This window comes from Pogona vitticeps, chromosome 3 (assembly GCF_051106095.1).
Source record: "Pogona vitticeps strain Pit_001003342236 chromosome 3, PviZW2.1, whole genome shotgun sequence".
NCBI classification, from domain to species: Eukaryota; Metazoa; Chordata; class Lepidosauria; order Squamata; family Agamidae; genus Pogona; species Pogona vitticeps.
Genome location: NC_135785.1, coordinates 83186758 through 83207781, shown reverse-complemented (window position 1 = coordinate 83207781; position 21024 = coordinate 83186758). Strand labels below are relative to the sequence as shown.

The following is a 21024-nucleotide window of genomic DNA, read 5'->3' as shown; positions in this document are numbered from 1 at the left end:
CCAGTGACCATTTTGTTCTTCCATGCTTTATATGTGTAATATTAAATTGCTTTTGATAGTATATTAACAAGAAGAAAAGTTACAACCAGTGCTAAGAGCCTTATAAAAATATTAAAAGCTTATGATTTTGCAAACATATACAAATCTTTACAACTACTTCTATGTAAACAAACAGAAATGGCAAGATTTACACCAAAAATGAAACTGAATAGTAAGCTTCCTAAGTTTAAAGGTTTTCTTTTTTAAAAATAAAGGCTGTCAGTGACAGTAATGGAGAGACTCTATTTGAAATAATTGACTTTGCTATTATACTGTTGAGGTTTTTATTGAGAATTCAGCAGTAAAACGTGTTTTTCCCCTCAAAACACTTAATATTGACCAGCTGAGACAATAAGCATAAAGAATGCATTTCCTGAATGTTCATTAAAATTAAACACATATCCTCTAAATTGAGAAATAAGCAGAATTTTCTGGAAAGATATATAGATTTCTGTAGAGCAAGGCATGATAAATACACAATACAGTGACACATACCTTGGAATAGTAAAATAAATAGTTATTGTTTATACAGAAAAAACTACAATACACTGCATGAAGAAATGTTCCTAATCAGCATCACTATAAAAACATGTATACTGACTACTGTACACTGACATTAAGGAAACAGATCATAAACTGCTTATATTCACCATACTGAAATGTGTGAGTTACAATGTTATCTACATCTGCCTAAGGCCAATTAAGTGTGTAGAAGGAGCTTCTAAAAATGTATTTTTACATAATACACTACAGAACATCCTCAACCTTCATTTTCCCTTAAGATGCTTAACTAAAAATTTTTATTCTAAAAAGGCTGGATCTTGCCAGCAATGGAAAACGTAAGGTGCTTTCTTTTATACTCCCCTCTCCAAACATACTGAACATAAAGATGAAAGGAATCCTTTCCAAATGATTGCAGGGCCTCCTGCCAGAGCCTCAGAAACTCGACTCCTCATCCATCTTTCACAACTGGCTCCATCCCCTATAAGCAACCTCCAGGTTGCACCTGTTTGGGCAGCCAAGCCACAACTGAACCAGCTGGTATTTCCACAGAGACTTTTGACATCTTCCAGTTAAAAGTGAAAGACTGCTTAAAGAAGTGGGTGAAGGATTGGGTCAGTGTCCCTCATGTTCTCTGCTGCTCTCATTTTCAGGAAGGGAGACTTTTTGTCTCTTGTAAATTCCTAGAATCAAGAAGAAACAATGTAAAATGTAAGTCTGATTTTATTTTGCATAAATGGAGAACTGAGTTCTTTGAAGATTTTTTAAAGCATTGGTATGATTAAAAACAAACACTCAAATGTTGCTGACAGGAAAAATGAATGAACCCAATCTAGTCCATGCAAGCTCAATTGTTTACATTTTCTCTATTAAAAGCAGTGGGCTTAAAATGATGGAAGCTTTTCAACTTCTGTATGAAAGATGGAAAAGATTTAAAAGTTCAGGGCAAAAAGAATTTATCTAAAATAATTAACAGGCGGAAAAATTACCTTGACTATGAAACCAATACTTTATTTGTCATCTTCAGTAAACAGAGATGCCGTGATGAGGCATTTGGTATGAAATTTATACTTTCATATCTTTTCCAAAAGTATTTTCTAATTTATGCTGAAATAGAATACTGCTGAATCTCACTGTGGTATAAATACATGTCAAAGTTTAAACGAAAACATTAAAATAATCCAGCAAACATTGCAGTAGTTTTACAGTTGGGAATATCAGAAGTTCCCATCTCTGTTTAATTAGTATAAATATGGAATCATGTTACAACAAATAATTTTATATGCCTTTATCCAGCAATTGTTATTTATGAAAAGAAATGGGTTCCCACACTATGATTCCCTATACTATACTGCAAAGATAAATTGTTCTGATACCACAGCTAGTCATTCTGGATGTCTACTCCCCATTCCTAGGAAAAGACGGCCGACGTGAAACAGAAGGAATGCATAACAGGTAAGACAAAATGATCTGTCAGCCCTTATGGGTACAGTGGTGCCTTGCTTAACGATGATAATTGGTTCCCAAAAAATTGCTATTAAGCGATTTCATCACTAAGCGAAACACGGTTTCCCATAGAAATGCATTGAAACCTATTCAATGCATCTCAATGGAGGAAAAAATTACAACAAATTTAAAAAGAGTTGGAACAAAGTCAAATAGTTTAACAAAGGGTTTATTAAGTGCACTTATGATTTCAAGCATTCTAAACATTTTAAAACATTTTTAAACATTTAAAAAACAGCCAACATGAGGCTGTCAAAACCATCGTTAAGCGAAACAAGGGGACCCAAACTGTCATTGCTATGCGAAGCATGGTCCCAACATCGCTATGCAAAAATCACCCATAGGAACCATAGTTAAATGGAGCGCAAGATCGCTCTGAAAAAGTCATCGCTAAGCGATTTCATCATTAAACGAATCAATCGCTAAGCGAGGCACCACTGTATATCCTTTAGTCCAGTTGGTTCTTAACCTTGGGTAACCCAGATTTTCTTGGACTTTAACTCCCAAAAACCCTGGCCAGCACAGCTGGTGATGAAGGCTTCTGGGAATTGCAGTCCAAGAACACCTGGGTAACCCAAGGTTGGGGATGACTCACTTAAGAGATCTGGATTCAAAGCCTTGCTCAGCCATTGAAACTCATTGGAGGGTAGCCAGTTTTGGTCCCCTTATTGGAGAAAGGTGGTCTATAAATAAAACAAATAAAATAAATAGTAAATAAGGATGTGGTTACATCACAAAAATGAATAGTGGTTAAGGATGTTTGAAATACTTGGGTTACCCAAGGTTGGGTTGGGAACCACTGGTCTAGATTCAAAGATACTGAGGATTGTGCTCACAGACCTTTAATGTTGAACTCTGATTGACAGCTTCTGGTCCTTGCCAATTTAGACATCCTCGGTTTAAACACAGAGACAGCCTTCCTGTTTATTACTCTGTCCCATTTAAAGGACAGACCTTGCCTTCTAGCAAACAGGTGTTCTGCCTCTTGTAGAAGCCTTCTGTTAATTTCTGCTGTTCTCTTCAACATACAGCAAAATACTGTTGAATGTGAAATGCCTCCCTTACAAGCCCCTTCATGAAAACTGAGTGTTTGGGTCACAAGATGCTCATCTTACTGGAGACGGGGCAAACTGGGTTGATCATCAAGCTACCTGCATCACAGTCTTGGCTCACAAGCCCCAGCATTTCTGAACCCCAAAGCCTTTTGTGAAGAAAAGGAATCTTAACTCCGTGCAACAAATTAGTAGCCAAGCACATGTATGCTGCTTAATGTCCTGATTGCCTGGAAAAAAAACCCTTCCTGGGCACTACAGTGCTTCACTGAGAGCGTGAGAAAATGCCATCTGGATGCATCCTAAATTTAACTCAATGGAAATAATAATTTACCAGTCGCTCTCTTCCCTCTTTTATAAGAACAACAAGCCAGATGAATGACAGGCTACTGTAACTTGGTAGATGAAGTGCATTACAGCACATGATTTTAACCAAAAAGAGGAAGAAGAAAGACAGTACTTTAAAATCATCATCAGTGAGAAGAGACAAGCTCACCATCATTTCAGTAAGGCACTCCTGTAATATTTGTGTAAGATTTCTTTTTGCTTAAGGATTTATTACTCTGCACGGCTGGAACTCAGCAATGTATATTCATATTTCAAATGCCACTAATGCTATGAACCACTGAAAGTACAAATTACTATATGAGGTACATGTGTGTTATATAACATGTCCCTTAAATTATAAACTGGATGGAGAGAAGAGAAGCAGGGCTGAGAGACCACTGACCCTTGGTCTCAATCATCACCTCCTGTTACATGCGTTCAGGCTGCTTCAAACTTTGGGTGCAGTTACACGTTAACAAATTTCTGGGTTTGCATCACAGTTAGCACATCTAAGCTTGATTTAAAAATACTGTATCTGTTTACACAATGTTGGGTTAAAAGCATGTATTTTTTAGGTGGGAAAGTGAGTTATTTAAATAGCTTCGAGGGGGTTATTTTATCTTGATTTTGGACACCACTGAGGAAAATAGGAAGAAAGAGGATGGCTGGCAACAAATCCACAAATGCAACAGATTAAAAGTAGTCCCAAGAGGACATACACGCCGGCCCAAAAACCACTTGACCACCACCTGCCTTTAAATGGATTTCAAGTACTGTACCCCTAACCCCAATTCATTTTCATAGTGTAACCACATCCTTATTTACCCTTTATTTTATTTGTAGGCCACCTATCTCCTGAAAAGATGGCTACCCTCCAATGAGTTTCCATGACTTTGAACCCAGATCTCTTAAGTGAGTGGTTCCCAAACCTGAGTAACCCAGATGTTCTTGGACTAAAATTCCCAGAAGCCTCCACCACCAGCTGTGCTAGCCAGGGTTTTTGGGAGTTGCAGTCCAAGAACACCTGGGTTACCCAAGGTTGGGAACCACTGCTCTAAGTCCTAGTTTGCCACTCTGTCTTTCACACTACAATTACTTTCGAATAATCTGGTGGTAATGAAAACTTGAACCATCTCCACCTCAATTGTCAGTTGTGAGAATTAGTAAATGGATTTGCTTTCTATTTTTGCCCTCTCCATTGTAATGTGTTTCAGATTATCAACCAAGGACAGGAGTTGTCATAGAGTCAGCAGTATGGTAAGTCCTGTCCTTAGTTTATAATCTGAAACGCATTACAATGAAACATGGAAATCCTTATTAGCTAAAGGGGTAACTGTGTTTTCATTTGATTATTGGAAGCATCTCCTACCTGAATACAAACCTATTAAAGTTATTCCATAGTTTCACTGAAAGTCAAACTGCAAGCAGTCTTGTCTTCTTTATTCTGGAGACCTTCTGATGATGTTTGTAAAGGTGGGGTTATAAAGCCCCGGTATTGCTTACTTGATTTAGTTAACTTTTTAAGTTCATTAGCAAATGAAATGCCTTTTCTCTTATCATCTCGGCCTACCTGCAAATAAAATATGAGACAACAGAAATAGATATATTTCATTTATTTCTTGGTATATATGCATTTATTTATTTACACTCAGACTGCCTAGTAAACAGAAATCTGTAGGCAGAGTATAATGCATTAACATTTGTCTACTCACCCATCTGTCCATCCACACAGACAAAATAAAACAGTGACTGAAAATAGTATATAGTGACTGAAATCCTGTTGCTTAGCACAGTATGACACCTAAGCAATAAGATTTAATCCAATAAAACAAAGGCAAAAACAGCATTAAATAATGAAGTCATTTAAAAGTGCTCGTTTCAACCTTTAAAGACTGATGTGGCTTAAATCTAGTCTGTCTGAAGGAACATATCCTTCCATATTCACCTACACACTGACTATCATTCTGCACATGCATCCACCAGACAGAGCAAAGTGGGTTTCAGGGATAGCGCTCCATTTGTGGAATACCCTTTTCAGAGTGTCTTGCCTGCAGTATTCATAACTGACTCTGCAAGAGCTGAAAGTATTTTTATTCTTCCAGACATTCTAAGAATGCTGCTTTTGGATCTTAATATAATCTTGCTGCTGGTTTTACTTTGCCTTCATATACTGACCTGGCCATGAAACACATTGGCTAAGATCTTGTTACATACAGTGGGGTCTTGACTTAAGAACGGCTCGAGTTAAGAACTTTTTGACTTAAGAACCACTCTCATAGGAAAATATTGACTTGACTTAAGTACTTAGATTTGAGTTAAGAACTGAAAAAAACCCACGTGGGAGGCAGGGAAAGTGCAAAATTTGAACTTTCGGTTAACTGTTGGCCAGTGAAAAGGGTGCCTGTCTGCTTCCTCACTCCTCCCAGCGTTTAGAGAGTGGATTGGGAGTCTTCAGACTGCCTGGTACTGCCTGGACTGTATTTTCCCTGCCTTCCCTGAACCTTTCTTGACCTAAGAAAAAAAAACCAAAATATCCCCCTCTAGTGGTTGAAGGCAGAATAGCAGCTTCCCATTAGTTTCTATGGACGGAAAAGAGCAGATACGGATCAAATGGTTTTCAATGCATTCCTATGGGAAATGCAGATTTGACCTGAGAACTTTTTGACTTGAGAACCGCCTTCCAATACGGATTAAGTTCTCAAGTCAAGACCCCACTGTAACATGTTAAGGCACAACTAGAATAGACCCATTGATCAATGGGGATTTAGTGAGTCACCTTTTAGGTAAGTTTCACTGATTCAATGAGCCTACTCTGGTTGTGACTTAAACAACAAGATTTCAGCCAAGGTAGATGGCAAAGTACTGCCATAAAATGATCATATTTGCTGTTTCTAGTGAGCAGTCTAGCCAACTTATTTTGAGCTACAGGAGGTTTCTAAACTGTTTTGACAGGCAGCTGCACTTATAGCTGCATTGCAATAATCCAGTAAACCAAAATAGGGATGTGGATCTTCCACTCTTAGGGGAAACCCAAGAAGAAGAAGAAGAATGAGATTCTATGAGCTTTTTTTCCTCCCGAGACCTCTCCCAAGAAAATTCTGCAAGATTTCTCAAATGTTTTGGTGTCTGGACAAAATGTCAAGCTGCACAGGATTATTATGCATTTTTCCAATAATTCTTATGTGGAATAGTATTCTTCCTGCACAGCATTCAACCCAGACATGGAAGAAGAAACATCAAGCTGTGCAGGACTGTCACAACTCCTATGCAGAATGGCAGGCATCCTGCGCAGGATTCACCCGGAAAGGGCATTAAATTGTGCAGAGCTCAACAGTTTCCTGTGCAGAATGACACATTAAAATGGAAAAAAGACTGAGACTGGGTTTTTTTTCACAAAAAAGAGGGAAATCTCCCTGATAGAGTGGGAAGTCTTGGGGGGAAATCCTAGGATAATGAGACTTTAAAAATTTCTGAGAACAGGAAATTTTGCCAGTACTCTTACATCCTTAATTCAAAATGTGGGTAGCAGGCAAGAGGCTATCTCTGCCTTGATAAGGTCATGGTATATCAGTCTAAACTGAGAAAAGGCACTCCAAGTCACAAAGGCCTCTAGTGGAAGGAAAAACATCAGTCCCCTGATCCTGGATGAGCATGCTGACCTGGCTTATGTTACAGAGACCTGGCTGCATGAAGCTTTGTCCTCTGTACACTCTAAAAGCACATCCAGACCATGAACCTGATCCTTTGGGAGGAACCCAATCTCAGTTAGCAACTGACTGAAGGGCACTTAGACACCTGAACTACACACATGGAATATCTTGTCCGGATTCAAAACAACTTTATTGGCTCAAATTGTTTATTCTCCCCCAGCACTAGTTCAGAGCATTAATTGCCTTGTCCGTATTAGAGGAAAAGGAGACACAGGGCTGAGCATCACCTGCGCAATGGTGAACACAGTCCCACACATCCCTAGACAATTTCTCACAGTGATGACACACATGTTAAAAAAGAAATGAGAAAGAGCTCTGAAAGACGGAGGGCCACTTTTCCAACTCCAGGGTCCCTCTTGAGCCAGACCAAACCATCTGTGGAACATGAGAAAGGACCAGACATTTTAGGTACTCTGACTTCATAGTGAAAGACTGCCCACACTTTGTTTATAAAAGAACTTTGGCCCCTGGTGGTGGTTTTCTTCAATTTTTTTTAAACAAAAATGGAGTTGGTAGGGAATGTAGATCACAGGAACCCAGCTTTGGGTTGAATATCAGGAAGAATTTCCTAACTGTTTGTCAGAGCAGTATGACAATGGAACCAGTTATCTCAGGAGGTGCTGAGTCCCAATACTGGAGGCATTCAAGAGAAAATTAGAAATCCCTCTTGGAAAGTCCACTGAGCTCATCTGGAAGTCCTGATCTTTGCTGTATTTATTACTATATAAATAGTTGTGGCTTTCCACTTGCACACAAGGAAAAAGATGCTTTGAATTAAATCCCTGCATTGGACTCGGTGGACTTATAGACTCCTCCCATTATTCTATGATTCTCGATTCCAGGGTTCCACAAAAATCACCCAAGTCGTGTTCACGCATCTGACAAGCAGCCCTATTTCCTGCTCTGGCTTAAGCAAACTATCATAAAGCAGATCCTGGATCCAATCCAGTCATCTTTTATATACTGAGAACACAGAATTTAAGGCTCACAAAAGTTTTTCAATAATGTACTTACTTGGACTTGTTCTTTAAGTTTAAGGATAAATTTTCCAGCTCCCTTCCATTTGCTTTGAGCCTGAAACACACACTCTTGGTCAGAAAGAATCCTCTGAGAAGTTTTGGGCGTTGAGGATTTCTTGTTTGCTGGTTCTTTCGTCACTTCCTCCAAGAGAACATAATCACTTGGGTTGGGATGGTTCAGAATACTGTAGGAATATTTGGCTTTGCACAAGGTCTGTTAAAGAAAATGAAAGGGAAGCAAAACCAAAACTACTTATTTGTCAAGCAAACCACATCTAATGCAAGCAAAAGGGATATACAAATTTAAATATTAGTTTGCTGGATAAGCATTCTCTTTAAGAAGCACTACTGGCCTAAACACACTTCCAGCCAGTTCTCATGGGCTGAAACAGGAACAGGGTAGAGAATTTGAATAGCACCCATTATGACTTGCAGAGATTGCAAGTAGCTATTGGTTAACTAATTACATATCTATTAGAACAAGGGTGTAATCAAGCTACATTTCAAAATTAATATAACTACTGAAATCCTGCTCATGTATGTCCCTTGGCATTAGGCTAATGATGTCATAAGCAAATGTAATTTTTTCGAAACTGAACATTTCTTCGTCCACTCCCAAGATCTTTGCATGTCGCAAGTAATTATTTACATCATCAGGAAACTGAGGAGGTCCTGGGACAGGAATAGGAAGTCTTTAATTACCAAAAAGGGCCACTGATGTCATCAGTCTTAAGCTACAGAACCTGTACAAAGGTTGGACTTCAACCAATTAACAGTTGCAAGGTTACTTTTTTTGATGTAACATGTTGTGACTTTCCTACTTCACTTTTCAAGGGTAATTAAAGGGATTTGAGTAAGCATTTTCAAGAGTTCTGTAAGTATTTTTAAGGACTGCCCATTAGTGGGAGCCAGAGAGTATTTCCCTGCAATTTTCTGGCCCACTGATAATTTTCTAATAGCACGTTATTAATGCAGACGGGGAATGAATGAATGACGTTAGTGAATAAAGCAACTCGCCTGCCTCAAAGGAATGAATAGCGTAGAAAGTTCCTTTTTAAAAATACCATTCCAACTTGTGAACTGGGGGCACAAACAATCTACAGGATATTCTGCAGACCTTTCAGCCTCACCCAAGGTCAAAGTGAATCCTAGTGAGTGGAAGTGAAGAGGAAAAAAAATGCTAAAGCAATATATATTGTACCTGTTGAATGACATCCTGGGCTGTGCTGAAGCGAGGAGCTTTTATAACTGTCCGTGGTTGCTCCGGGGAAACATCATGAACTTGAACAAAGAAGCTGTCATCCTCAGAGCTGATGATTCCATCATCCTTCTCCTCCTGACAGATATTTCTCCTGTTCAAGTTCTAGAAAAACATTGAAAGCATGAACATAGTAAGCCTGTTTGGCTTTGAAAAAGAGGCTGTTCTATCATTTAATGGGATGGAGTTATAGCTTTTCTGAAACATCTGCCCTTAGAATCATAGAATAATGAAGTTGGAAGGGGCCTATAAGGCTATCAAATCCAAACCCACCCACCCCTTGTTGCAAACTAAAGCTGCAGTGTGAATACGCTGTTTTTGGATTTAATGTGTCATAAAAATATAGGAAGAACCAACAAATAGCTGCCAGTAATACCAGTTGTGCTCTCATTTGAGTGCTTTTAAAAAATGACGCAAGGACTCAGCCCTCTTTTCCAATGCTTTCATGAAAAGGCATATTTTTCTTCCCAGCACTCATGGTTCAAATGACAAAGAGAAATCATGAGGGTCAGTTGGGTTGTTTCTGTTCTGAGGTAGAAGAAATGGTTTCTGTGGATTGACATAGTCCTCACTGTCATTCTCCTATAGCAGTGGTGCCCAACCTTGGGCCTCCAGATGTTCTTGGACTACAACTTCCAGAAGCCTTCACCACCACCTCTGCTGGCCAGGATTTCTGGGAGCTGAAGTCCAAGAACATCTGGAGGCCCAAGGTTGGGGACCGCTGTCCTATAGTACAGTGCTTCAGCTTCACCAGACCAGAATGCACTGCACTCCATAATCAGCCTGTGACCAGAATGTTTCCTTAAATGAGGTTGGCAGTGACTTGACACCCTGGTTTCAGAGAGAAGCCCTAACGGGAATGGTACATCATAAGCTGGAAGGCAAACACAATTTATGGCAGCTCCTATTGTTACCAAATAAACTGATTCCTACAAAATTAAGCCAATCTTCCTTTTAATGGTTTTGTTCCTCAAGTTACTTTTGATCAGCAGCTATTTGCCCATACAAGGCCATCAAATATCTGATCTTCATTTTTATTCAGCACTATTGCCTGCTGAATAATGGCTAAAAACATGTTTGGCCAGGCAAAGAATGGTATATTTTCTCAAGCCATCAAATGAAATTAAAAGAGGTAAGAGCTGTCAGCTGCATCCATCCTGTTGATGCCCAACACAGAATGCCACTGAGGACTTTTTTTCTTATTCCTGTGCAAGTGGAAAGCCTCAGCTATTTACACAGCAGTAAATACTTTAGCCAAAGTTCAGGACTTTAAAGGCCGACTAAGCTCAGCTGGAGAGCTGAGCGTACACTTAAGAAATCCTTTCTATTTCAGTCAATGTGACTAAAACGATAGCTTGTTTTCAGACAATATGTAATACCAAACACTACTTTTACTACCAAGTATATATTCAACTTGAGATTGAAATGCTATGGCTGTAAGTGGCTAAGATACCCAGAAGATTCTGCACTCAGCAAGTGAGCATCAGCCAAAAACATAAAAAAAGCAAAGTGTGCTGCTTATATACTGCCCCATAGCACTTAAAGCACTCTCTGGGTGGTTTACAAGTTAATTACGCAGGCTACACATTGCTGCTGCCCCCTCCCCCTGTGAGCTGGGTACTCTGTCTTCATATGACACACAAGATGTTTAAAAATGCATACATCACATTCAGTATTTGTTTGTAAGGCCTCTATGTAACCCCAGAAAGTATTTATTTCTGACTGAATCATGCCCTTAGGAAAAAAACACGCTCAAGAAAACATAATTCCCATATGAGATCACTGTGTATCTTACATGCCATTCAATCAATTCCAACTTATGGCAGCCATAGTAGGCTTTTTGAGGTCTGTGAGATGTTTAACAAATGTTTACCATTGCTACCATCCAGTGAGTTCTCATGGCTTGGGCAGGGATTTGAACCCAGGTCTCCTTACAGTCTATTAGCTATACTACGTGGCTTCTCACGAATAAATAATTGTATAACAGTTAATCAAGAAAGTTAATGTAGACAGTAAATGTGTTGAGGAATCATGAATGTGTTAGTAAAATCCAGGTAACTCAGAACTCACCAACAAAAGATTAAAATGGAAAATTTGGCTGGCTGGCTGATTTATTTGTTGTGTTTTTCCCAGCCTTTTGCCTACAAAGCTTACAGTAGTAAAAAAAAATGAACAGTATAAAGGTTAAAACTAAGAATTTACAATATTAAAAAAGAATTAAATATCTTACTAAAACTCACAGATAAAAGCAATACTAAAACACATTAAAATAAATAAAACGGCCCCATTTTAAAAAACAAAACCCTTAGAAAGCTAGTTTCTAAAGAAAAACTTGAAGAGAAAGATCTTTGCCTGCTTGCAAAAGGACAGCAAAAAGGGTCTAGTCTGGCCTCATGTGGGAGGGAGTTCCAGAGTCTGGGAGCAGGGACAGAGGAGGCCCTCTGCCATGCCCCAACAAATATGTCTGTGTGTGTGTGGTGGGATTGAGAGAAAGGCCTCATTGATGATCTTAAAACCCAGGCAGGCTCATAAAGGGAATGTTGTCTTCGAGATAGCTTGGATCCAACCCGTTAAGTGTGCTTCATTCTGTGCTGGAGTATGAACTATATGTATAAACAAACAATACACTTGTAATCATAAGAGCATCCCGTAAGATACAGAGTAAAAACTGCTTGTTACAATTTATTAAGAGCTTTAATACATATTTTCAGAAGCAAAATCTTGAATGCAAAATAAATGCTCTTGGGATGTTTTCCTGTATTTAGTTTCAGTGATTCATTAGGACGTATTTCAAAACACACAAAGATCTGTCCCATTATTGTTGCTACACTGCTCTGTAGTACTTCCTTCCTTACTGTTCTTTGTCAGGAAAAATGAATTCCGGTAAGCCAAACAATTAACACGCTCTTTTTGTCACTCTTCTGATATTATCAGCAAGCAATATATGTCAAGACAAATTGACTCACTTCCTCGCGTGTTTTAAAGATAATTCTTCCGACATAGCCTTCTTCTGGGAACCAGCTGTTCAATAGCTGGACGACCTCCTCCTCGGGACCCAGCACCCTCTGGAAGGGTGGCTTCCTGTGCTCGTTTCTTTCCTTAGATATAAAGCATTTCTCCTCCATCAAAAAATAGTCTGTTGGATATTTTCCAATTCCTTTTGTAGAAGCCAAAATCTAAAGCAGAAGCATGATAATAATTAGGATAGCAGAAGGTTGCATGCTCAGTGACTCAACTGTGTTGACAACAAAAACCTTTATTATTGGTTTATATCTGGCATATTATAAAAACATGTTTTTGCTGTATTAACCACCCATTTGGGCTGCCTTTCTTGGGGCTAGGCGCTATCTGAGTAGCTTTCAGAGAAGGCCAGTGCTCTTTAATCTCATTGCTGTCCAGTTTGCCAGACCATTTGTTCATACTCCCAAAACAGTTGAGCATTTTTCCATTGCTGGAACAACAGCCTCTGTTGAGATAACAGCTGGAGCTTTTTCCATTTATGAATTCAGCTCTTTTCCCTTTTCTTCTGCATCTCAGTGATATTTCAGAAAAAAAGGAATGATGCCCCCATGATAAGGGTAACCAGGCTGGCCCCCCATTTGGAAAAAACACCTCTGTGATGGATATCGTAATTGTAATACAGAACATGTTACATGAAGCAAGACATCATAATCACCACCATCATCATTGCTATTATCACCAGCATTGCGAAGTCCACAGGGCTATATTAATAATAATAATAATTCTGTGTTGTCAACTTACTTATACTGACCCTTTCCAGGGTTTTCTAGGTATAGAGGACTCATGAGTGGTTTACCATTCCTTTCTTCTGGGGGTACAATGGGACTATACAGCTTGCCCAAGGCTACAAAGACTGGCTGTTCCCCTAGGAAGCATGATGGGGCACTGAACTCCCAAACACACCTAACTCATTGAGCTGTCCAGGCAGCTTATGGCTATATTAGCAATATTCTTTCTGTTTGTATTAGAAGAACCAGATCATCTTATGTTTCAAAGTCTTTGCACGCACCAACATTTTGAAGCAATGTAAAGATTTTGGCAATGAATGAACCTTGGCTTGAAACCCCACAGTGGTCAAAGTGACAACAGAGGATGGTATCTGGATTTTTCAGTGAGATTCTGGATCAGTCTTCCAATTATTTCAACTTATATACTGCCCCTTAGTGCAACACATTCTCTGGGTTGTTTTACAGCAAAGCATAAAAAGAAAGAAAGAATACAAAGTAATATACAAATACATATCAATAAATAATAAATACTAAAAAGGGAGTTTTAGGTTCTGTGTAGACTAGCAAGAACTAAATCATATTACCAAGGCAGATGCCTACCCAATGCCTCGCCTGGATGACCTTATTGAAACAATAGGGAAATGTCCATCTCCAGTTTGGATCTGACTAAAGGGTTTTGGCAAGTGCTCATGGATCCTAAAGACCAAGAGAAAACAGCTTTTTGCAGTCCTTTAGGATTATGCAAATTTCAAATTACGAGTTTTGGGTTAAAAAAATGCACCAGCCACATTTCAAAGGCTGGTAGATAAAACTCTGTATGGTCTGAGAGAGTTCACTATGGTTTACATGGATGACACTGGATTTTTAGCCAGACCTGGGACGAACATAAATCTCATCTAGAGGTTGTGTTGCAAAAGTTACGTGACGCCAGTGTGACAGTGAAAGCAGCTAAATGTTAAACTGGAAACTCTGAAATAAAGTACCTATGGCATCTAGTCAGAGGGGGGATGATCAAACCCCTAGATACGAAGATAGAAGCTTTTGATACTTGGCCCATCTCAACTTCTAAAAAGAAAATTCAAGTGTTCCTTGGTTTGCTGGATATTATAGATGTTTTATCGTGAATTTTAGTGAGATAGCTGCTCCATTAACAACTTAACCCAAAAGAAGCAAGCTAAAAACATCCAGTGGACATCAGAGTGCCAGGTAGCTTTCAATCATCTGAAGAAGGCGCTGACTTCAAAACCTGTCCCTACTGCACTGGACTTCGATCGTGAGTTCATTATTTGCACAGATGCGTTTAACATGGGACTGGGAGCTGTGCTGTGCCAAACAGACAAAAGCAGGAGTCTACATCCAGTGACTTACGTAAGCAAGAAACTCCAACCTGGTGAGACATTTATCCACTATCAAAAAAGAGTGTTTAGCTATTGTATGGATGCTGCAAAAGCTGAAGCCCTACATTTGGGGAAGGCAATTTGTCCGCTGCACCGACCATTCCCCTTTGGTGTGGCTAAGAACACACATGAAATCTAATAGCAGCAAACTTACAAGATGGGCACTAATTTTGCAAGACTTTGATTTTGAAATCCACAGTGTAAAAGGATCTCAGAATGTGGTTGCAAACACTTTGTCTAGAAGGCCAAATTATTAGAGAAATTTTTTATTTATTTATCTGAGTTCAATATTGTTTGTGTAATAGTTATGGGATATGCTTAAAGTGCAAAATTTGCTTGGCTATTATTAAACTAAGCGGTAGGTACAGTGATAGTACAGTATGTTGAAATTTGCATGCACCAATGGGAGTCGGTGGGGGCAGAGTTAATTGGGGAAGAAGAAAAGGTGAGAGTGTAGGCGGTTGAGAGTGAAGAAAGAAGGTTGTTTAGTTGAGAGTTAATGGGGTAATTCAGCCATCTCGTCACACTCTTACCTGGTGCAGAAGCTGAGCCACTGTGGTCCCTTGCTTTATAGTAAAAAGTGTAAAAGGTTCTGGGCCTGGAACTCCATGTATGGTGACTTTGTACACTGCAGCTGATCTTCTCTCTGCCATGTTAAATCGCTGTTCAAAACACGCATGCATTTTGGTTATTTACTGTTTTATTTTTAAACAACATATTTGTATCTAACAAGAACACCCAGCAAGAATACCTGACATTTGGGTACATGTTTGACATGATTCAATAAGCTTAGCAAAATGATTTCAGAAATAAAGTTACCAGAATAAATTGTCACAATAAGGACTAAATCCACTGTTAGTCCCTACTGGTGTGGACTCACTGAACTAATGCAACAACATAAACACTGATTTATAAAAGTCCAGTTGAATCAATGGATCTAGTTTAGTTGGGACTAATATAATTGGATTTAGGCTGAAGTATTTAGGTGGGATCTGTGTGACTTAACAAACTGTCATCAAATGCTGTTTTAAAAACACACTCTAGACTCAGGAAGCCTGAAGTGATACGTAGGTCAGGGAAGTCTTGAGGAATTTCCATGCCAACTATCAGAAAGCTAGGGCTGCACCATAGGTAGAGAGAATGGAAAAAAGACAAAAGAAGATTAAGAAAGACAGAGCCACACAACAGCCACTTTGATTAAGCTTTCATAAATAAAGTAAGCTCTGACTCAGAAGCACTAATAAAAAATAAATAAGGTTGAAGAAAAGACAGAAAGGCCAAATAAACTGAATTACTTCAAATTAGTGGGTCTGAATAACTTTCTCAGATGGATAACTCATGAAGAAGAACTGGCAAATCTCCAGGAGACTGGAGAAACACACGCAGAACTGCCTGCTTAACAGCATGTAAGGACTAGAGCAGAACAGATTGCAACCAGTATAAGGCTAGATAAGGCCAGCAACTTAAGCATCTCATTTTTCCAGTTGTAAATTTGGCTTCTACCAAACACTGAGAATTTTTAAAAATTCCTATGAAAATTCATACGCCTTTTGTGCATGTTCCGCCTCATTAATGCACCATTGTACACAATTCTGCTTAATATATACATTTTTGCAAGCAATTTGCCTAACACAATGCATTTAAACTTTTTTTTAAACAAACAGGGACATTTTTGTGTTTATGTTACTGTAACATACATATTTGTACATACTGTTTAGGGAACTCCATTTCAAAATTTAGAAAAACAAACTCTCAAATAATTTATTTGGAATTGAAGCTGTTATCTAAACAGAGGTAAGCACTTCAAAACTTCACTGATTTCATCATTTAACATTTAAGTGTGTGCTTAGTTCTCCAGCTGAACGGGACTAAAATTTGTAACTTCAACTGTCCTGTATCTCCTTTTCTTTTCCCAAAAGAAACATTAGATTCAAACAGAATACACCTCTCTCTTTTTTGTATTCAGCAAAGATATTGAGCTGTTTGCAAAGGACATTCTTCTAAGAAAGCATGAGAAATTTATCTAGCACCATAACATGAGCCATATGTAGTTGAGCAAGCAGCAAAAGGTGTGAATAGGGTTCAGTGAAGATCCAGTAACACTGTAAATAGCTTTGGTTCAAGCAATATTCATCGGCCTCACAGTCTGTCTGATGATGAATTTAGAGCAGTACCGTGCAGATAACAATCAGCCTGGGAGGCTCAATGGTACCCCAGAATAACTTCCTATGTTGTAAGCATATTTTTGTTCTAAAGGAATAATCTATAACTAGGAACATCCTGATGGGGAAAAATGTGTACAAATTGTTATCCCACACATGGTTCTCCTCTTTGTGGGTTGCTGATCATGTGCCTTTTTGCACACTGGTTGGAAAATTGCTCACATAACCATTGGCACAAGAGATGCCCTGGCAGAAGGGGAAATGGCTCGTGCAATTACTACTTCATGCCGCCGCCCCCCCAAGATGATTACTACTGGGCCATCTTAGAGACTCATATTGCTCAATTTCAAGTTGCAAGTTGAAGTTATGAAGACTCCTTACACTCAAGGCAAGAAATAGTTATGAAGCTTAAGGCTGAATATAGGTTTTACTTGAAAAGAGAAGCAAGTGTGTGCATTTTAGGGTGAGCTCTTCTAACGACACTCTTGTCCGGACAGATGCACTAGGTGCAAATTCACATGTTGAAAACTGATCATTGTCCCTTCTTCCATCTTTCAGCCTTTGTTTCCTGCTTAATTTTGTTGTTTCCTGTCTCTGTCTAAGAGCTGTTTACCTATTCAAATGTTTGCACAACACATTATTTATTAAGCTCTTGCCTTCTCTCTCTCTTTCAACACAATGGGCAAAAACCTGTTACATAACTATGCAGGTGTAACTTGGTATTACATCTGCAGTACATAGCTGTGTGGAAGTGCACTCCATGAAGCATTTTTGCTAGCCCACTGTGCAATTGTTTGCTCTGGGACATGTGATCAATTGCTCAATCAAACTCTGCAATTCCTAGCTCATTTACACACGACATCACACCCACATGGACAGGATTTTGCCCTCTGAAAAATATTGCTTGGGCAGGGTGGTGGCGGCAGAAGCTCCATGACTGTCAACAAACCAGTGCTGTACACAACATTTTCCCCCTTCTTTCACAAAGAGAAGAAATAATAATTGGCCAAAAAACCCCCTAACTATTACAACTGTATAAATCAAGCTGCTGCTCTAAGTCACAACAGAAGTTAAACCGTAGGTCAGAAACACGGCAGCTCAGCTTCTATCTATAGTGTTGAAATTATGTACATTTATACAAACCATGACAATATAATTTATCACAGGAGTTTGAACTGGTGTATCCAAATGACACCCTCACTATGCTTACATAAAACTTTATTCTGACACCATTTGCACTTTTTAGTTGAACCAGTATATAATTATCCAAAGTCATCCAAAACTTTACAAAGGCATTATTTCAATAAAAAGTTTGTCTGATACTGCAGCATTTTATTTCTTAGAACATTCCATCTTTTGAACAGAATCCTCTATAGCTGGAATGACCGACACCCTAATATTGGTTAGGACAAAAAGAACAAGTTATCTGGTAGCATTTGAAAATAATTTTTCCGAATGGGACAGTCATCTTTCACAGATTAAGATGCTGGTATTTAGTTAGACGGAACTGCTAAATTTTTGACCAGAAGCCTACTGATAAATCCGTTTCAAATGAAATTACCAAAGAAGCTGGCACAGCATTTCCAGGAGGATTTTCTTCCATTCTTCGACTGTTAATGAATAAACTTGAGATTTCTAGTGCTTCATTGTGAAGGTTTCGTAGCTGGAGATGTCTGTAGCCTTAAAGACATATATAATTGGAAGCCAGTTAAAGGGATTATTTGGTTATTTGCACTGCTAAAAGCTAAGATTTAATGAGGTGGTTGTCTATTCTGCCTGAAACATAAAAACACTGTCATTTCATATAAAATTTGAAAAGTCATACATTCCTTGTACAAAATCCAAAAACACAAGACTGAGTAGTTCCTTTATTGGACTACCATGTTTTCCCCAAAATAAGACAGGGCTTTATATTAATTTTTCCTCCAAAAAAAAAAAAGCATTAGGGCTTATTTTCAGGGGATGTTTTATTTTACAGTCATGTCACCTTCTTCTGGTAGCTGCACAAGGGTGGATGGTGGGGTTTAACTTAACTGGGGCTTATTTTCAGAGTGGGGCTTATATTACGAGCATCCTGAAAAATCATACTAGGGCTTGTTTTCAGGTTAGGTCTTATTCTTTGGGGGGAAACGGTAGTCGAGTATTAAAACAGGCAAGCTTTTAAGTCCAGCAGATTTTTCTCCATGTTGAGCACTGCTATGCTTGAGGAGGTGAGAGAAGCAACGTTCCACCCCACCCCCCAAAAAACCCCCGATAAAGTCCCACAGTGTCCAGCTGATATTAAAATAATGTCTCAAGACAGATGCTCAAAGCTTGTTGCATCAGTGAGAGACCTCAGGCCAATGATCTTTGGACTTTACACCCTGACACTCCAAGAACTGACCAGGGTATTTTCCTGGGCTTTCCAATTTTCCTCCTCACCTGCTCAAACTCTGCAATGCCCAGTGTAAAGAAAGATTTTGCTGGACCCAATGGCTCATTTGCTTTAAACAATTTCATAGAGGATACACTGCTGGGAACCAGCAAAGCGCTATGGGAGCCAAGGTCGTGCTGTTTTGTTTTGAGCTGTAGCTTCTTGAGTCACACTGAAGAACACTGTAAAAAAATTTTGCTGATCCCTAGTCCTTGGGAAATGTTGCCTTTTTGGACTACAACTACCATAGTCCACCCGCCAGCATGGTTAGTAGCTGGATTGTGGATTGCAGGAGGCTGTTTGTTTATTATGAACACACAAGAGAAATACCAGCTAAACAAGGGGTGAGAAAAGGAGATCCAGTGAGTTTCAAAATGTTTATAATTAGATGAAATTTTCCAAAATCTTGATTAGGGGAAACACAAAGGGATAAATATCAACGGGAAGCAAGTCAGTCACCTTCAATATGCTAATGATGCAGTAGCTATCGTAAATAACTCTGATAACTTGCAAAGTATGTTGAAAGAATTGAAAACTGAATAGGAAAAAAATGGTTTTAAACGAAATAAACAAAAAACCCCACAAATATAATGTCCAATCAAGAAGGGAAAAAAGGAGTATTATAATTGATGCCTAACTCCAAGAGCAGTGAAAGGACAGATGCCAAGGACCAGACCAACAGATAAAGAAAAAAGTCAGGTTATTTGACAAAATGCAAAAATAGTAGATGTAAAAGAATGGATGGATAGGCCACACCCTTGTCTCCTAATTTTTAGTCTTGATACCTTAGCCTTCCCCCATATACCTGCAATGATGAGAAATAAGAAATGGAATATAACAATAATAATGAAATTAAATATTTAAAGCAGCCTTTTGGGTCACATGCATCCTCCTTGAAGTGTGATTCTCTGATTGTTGGAAATCTGAAAAATAACCCTCAGCTTTGCTACCTCTGCTATAGATGCTCAGTTATGCTAAAGACATTTCAATATTGCAAATGTCCAGTGAGAGATGACAAGTGGCAGCTTATGATATTTTGGAACTCACTTGCCAGCTGATATTTCATTATACACTAACTCAGTTTGGCATGTTCTGAAATACACAGACAATGTACTACAAAAGAAGAAACAAAGAAGTCTGTCCATAGACACTGTGTACTTCCTGCAACACTTTTTTTGTTAACAGTATCAACACTACATATAGGTTGGGGCTTATCCCAGCATATGCCCCTGGCCTCTTATTCTGAGATGTAAAGATTTAAAAAACATTTCCAACAAAGTTTAACAAGCTCACACAACACAAGCATACCTCTCCAAATTATAATATGAGCCTTCAGTATTGATTGTTCTGGTATCTCTTTTTCAAAATCTATGTATAATGCAATGAAAGGTCTGACAGGAGAAATGTGTAGTTTGACACACCTGTGTTCAGTTTTTGAACCACAAGGAAAATTAGAACAGGGCAGGAAAATGCACAGCATATGAAGATTACGACCCTCACATGGCCATATATATAAATAAAAAATGGAAGGGGTTTAACTTTGAAAAATCTGAGGTTACCAAACTTTATATGCTCACTGTGTATGAAAACTTGTTTATTAAATCAGCTCTATCATCTATAACCCTATTTTTAATTGAGACTTATTACAATATTATTGAATAATGTAAAATAATTTCAGTTATTACTTGAAAAAATATATAATTAGATTGAGTTTTTTTCCCTTCTTGCTCCAAAGTGAGAAATGACATCATGAGTTTTGGGTTTAACAGTCTGATGAACGCTTAGGAGAGTCAGTCAAGCATCTCCTGTGGAACTCCAAAGACATGACTTCAACTCTTCAATGTGGAAAACGTTCTCTCAAGCATTACAATTAAAGCTGACAGAGTAGCTA

The 21024-nt window shown here is 38.7% G+C and overlaps 2 protein-coding genes and 1 long non-coding RNA gene across 11 annotated transcripts in view; 2 read left to right on the top strand and 1 right to left on the bottom strand.

Moving 5' to 3' along the window:
* Positions 1-21024, top strand: part of NOC3L (NOC3 like DNA replication regulator) — a 52412-nt gene that overhangs the window by 29404 nt on the left and 1984 nt on the right. The window lies entirely within an intron of this gene.
* The window catches only part of PLCE1 (phospholipase C epsilon 1), a 201661-nt gene continuing 180729 nt past the window's right edge, over positions 93-21024 (bottom strand). For 8 of the 9 annotated variants that reach the window (XM_072995309.2, XM_072995313.2, XM_072995310.2 and 5 more), the window contains 7 exons: positions 18282-18400; positions 15092-15220; positions 12379-12588; positions 9356-9517; positions 8150-8368; positions 4795-4995; positions 93-1223 (listed from right to left, as the gene is read on the bottom strand). In XM_072995309.2, coding sequence (XP_072851410.2) covers positions 4816-4995; positions 8150-8368; positions 9356-9517; positions 12379-12588; positions 15092-15220; positions 18282-18400 — 1019 coding nt within the window. In that variant the 3' untranslated portion in view covers positions 93-1223; positions 4795-4815. The remainder of the gene's footprint in view (positions 1224-4794; positions 4996-8149; positions 8369-9355; positions 9518-12378; positions 12589-15091; positions 15221-18281; positions 18401-21024) is intronic. The other variant, XM_072995312.2, reaches the window with a different exon arrangement.
* Positions 1164-6687, top strand: LOC144588414 (uncharacterized). Its single transcript, XR_013543966.1, has 3 exons — positions 1164-1251; positions 1956-1995; positions 6633-6687. It is a non-coding gene; the product is annotated as an uncharacterized LOC144588414 (long non-coding RNA).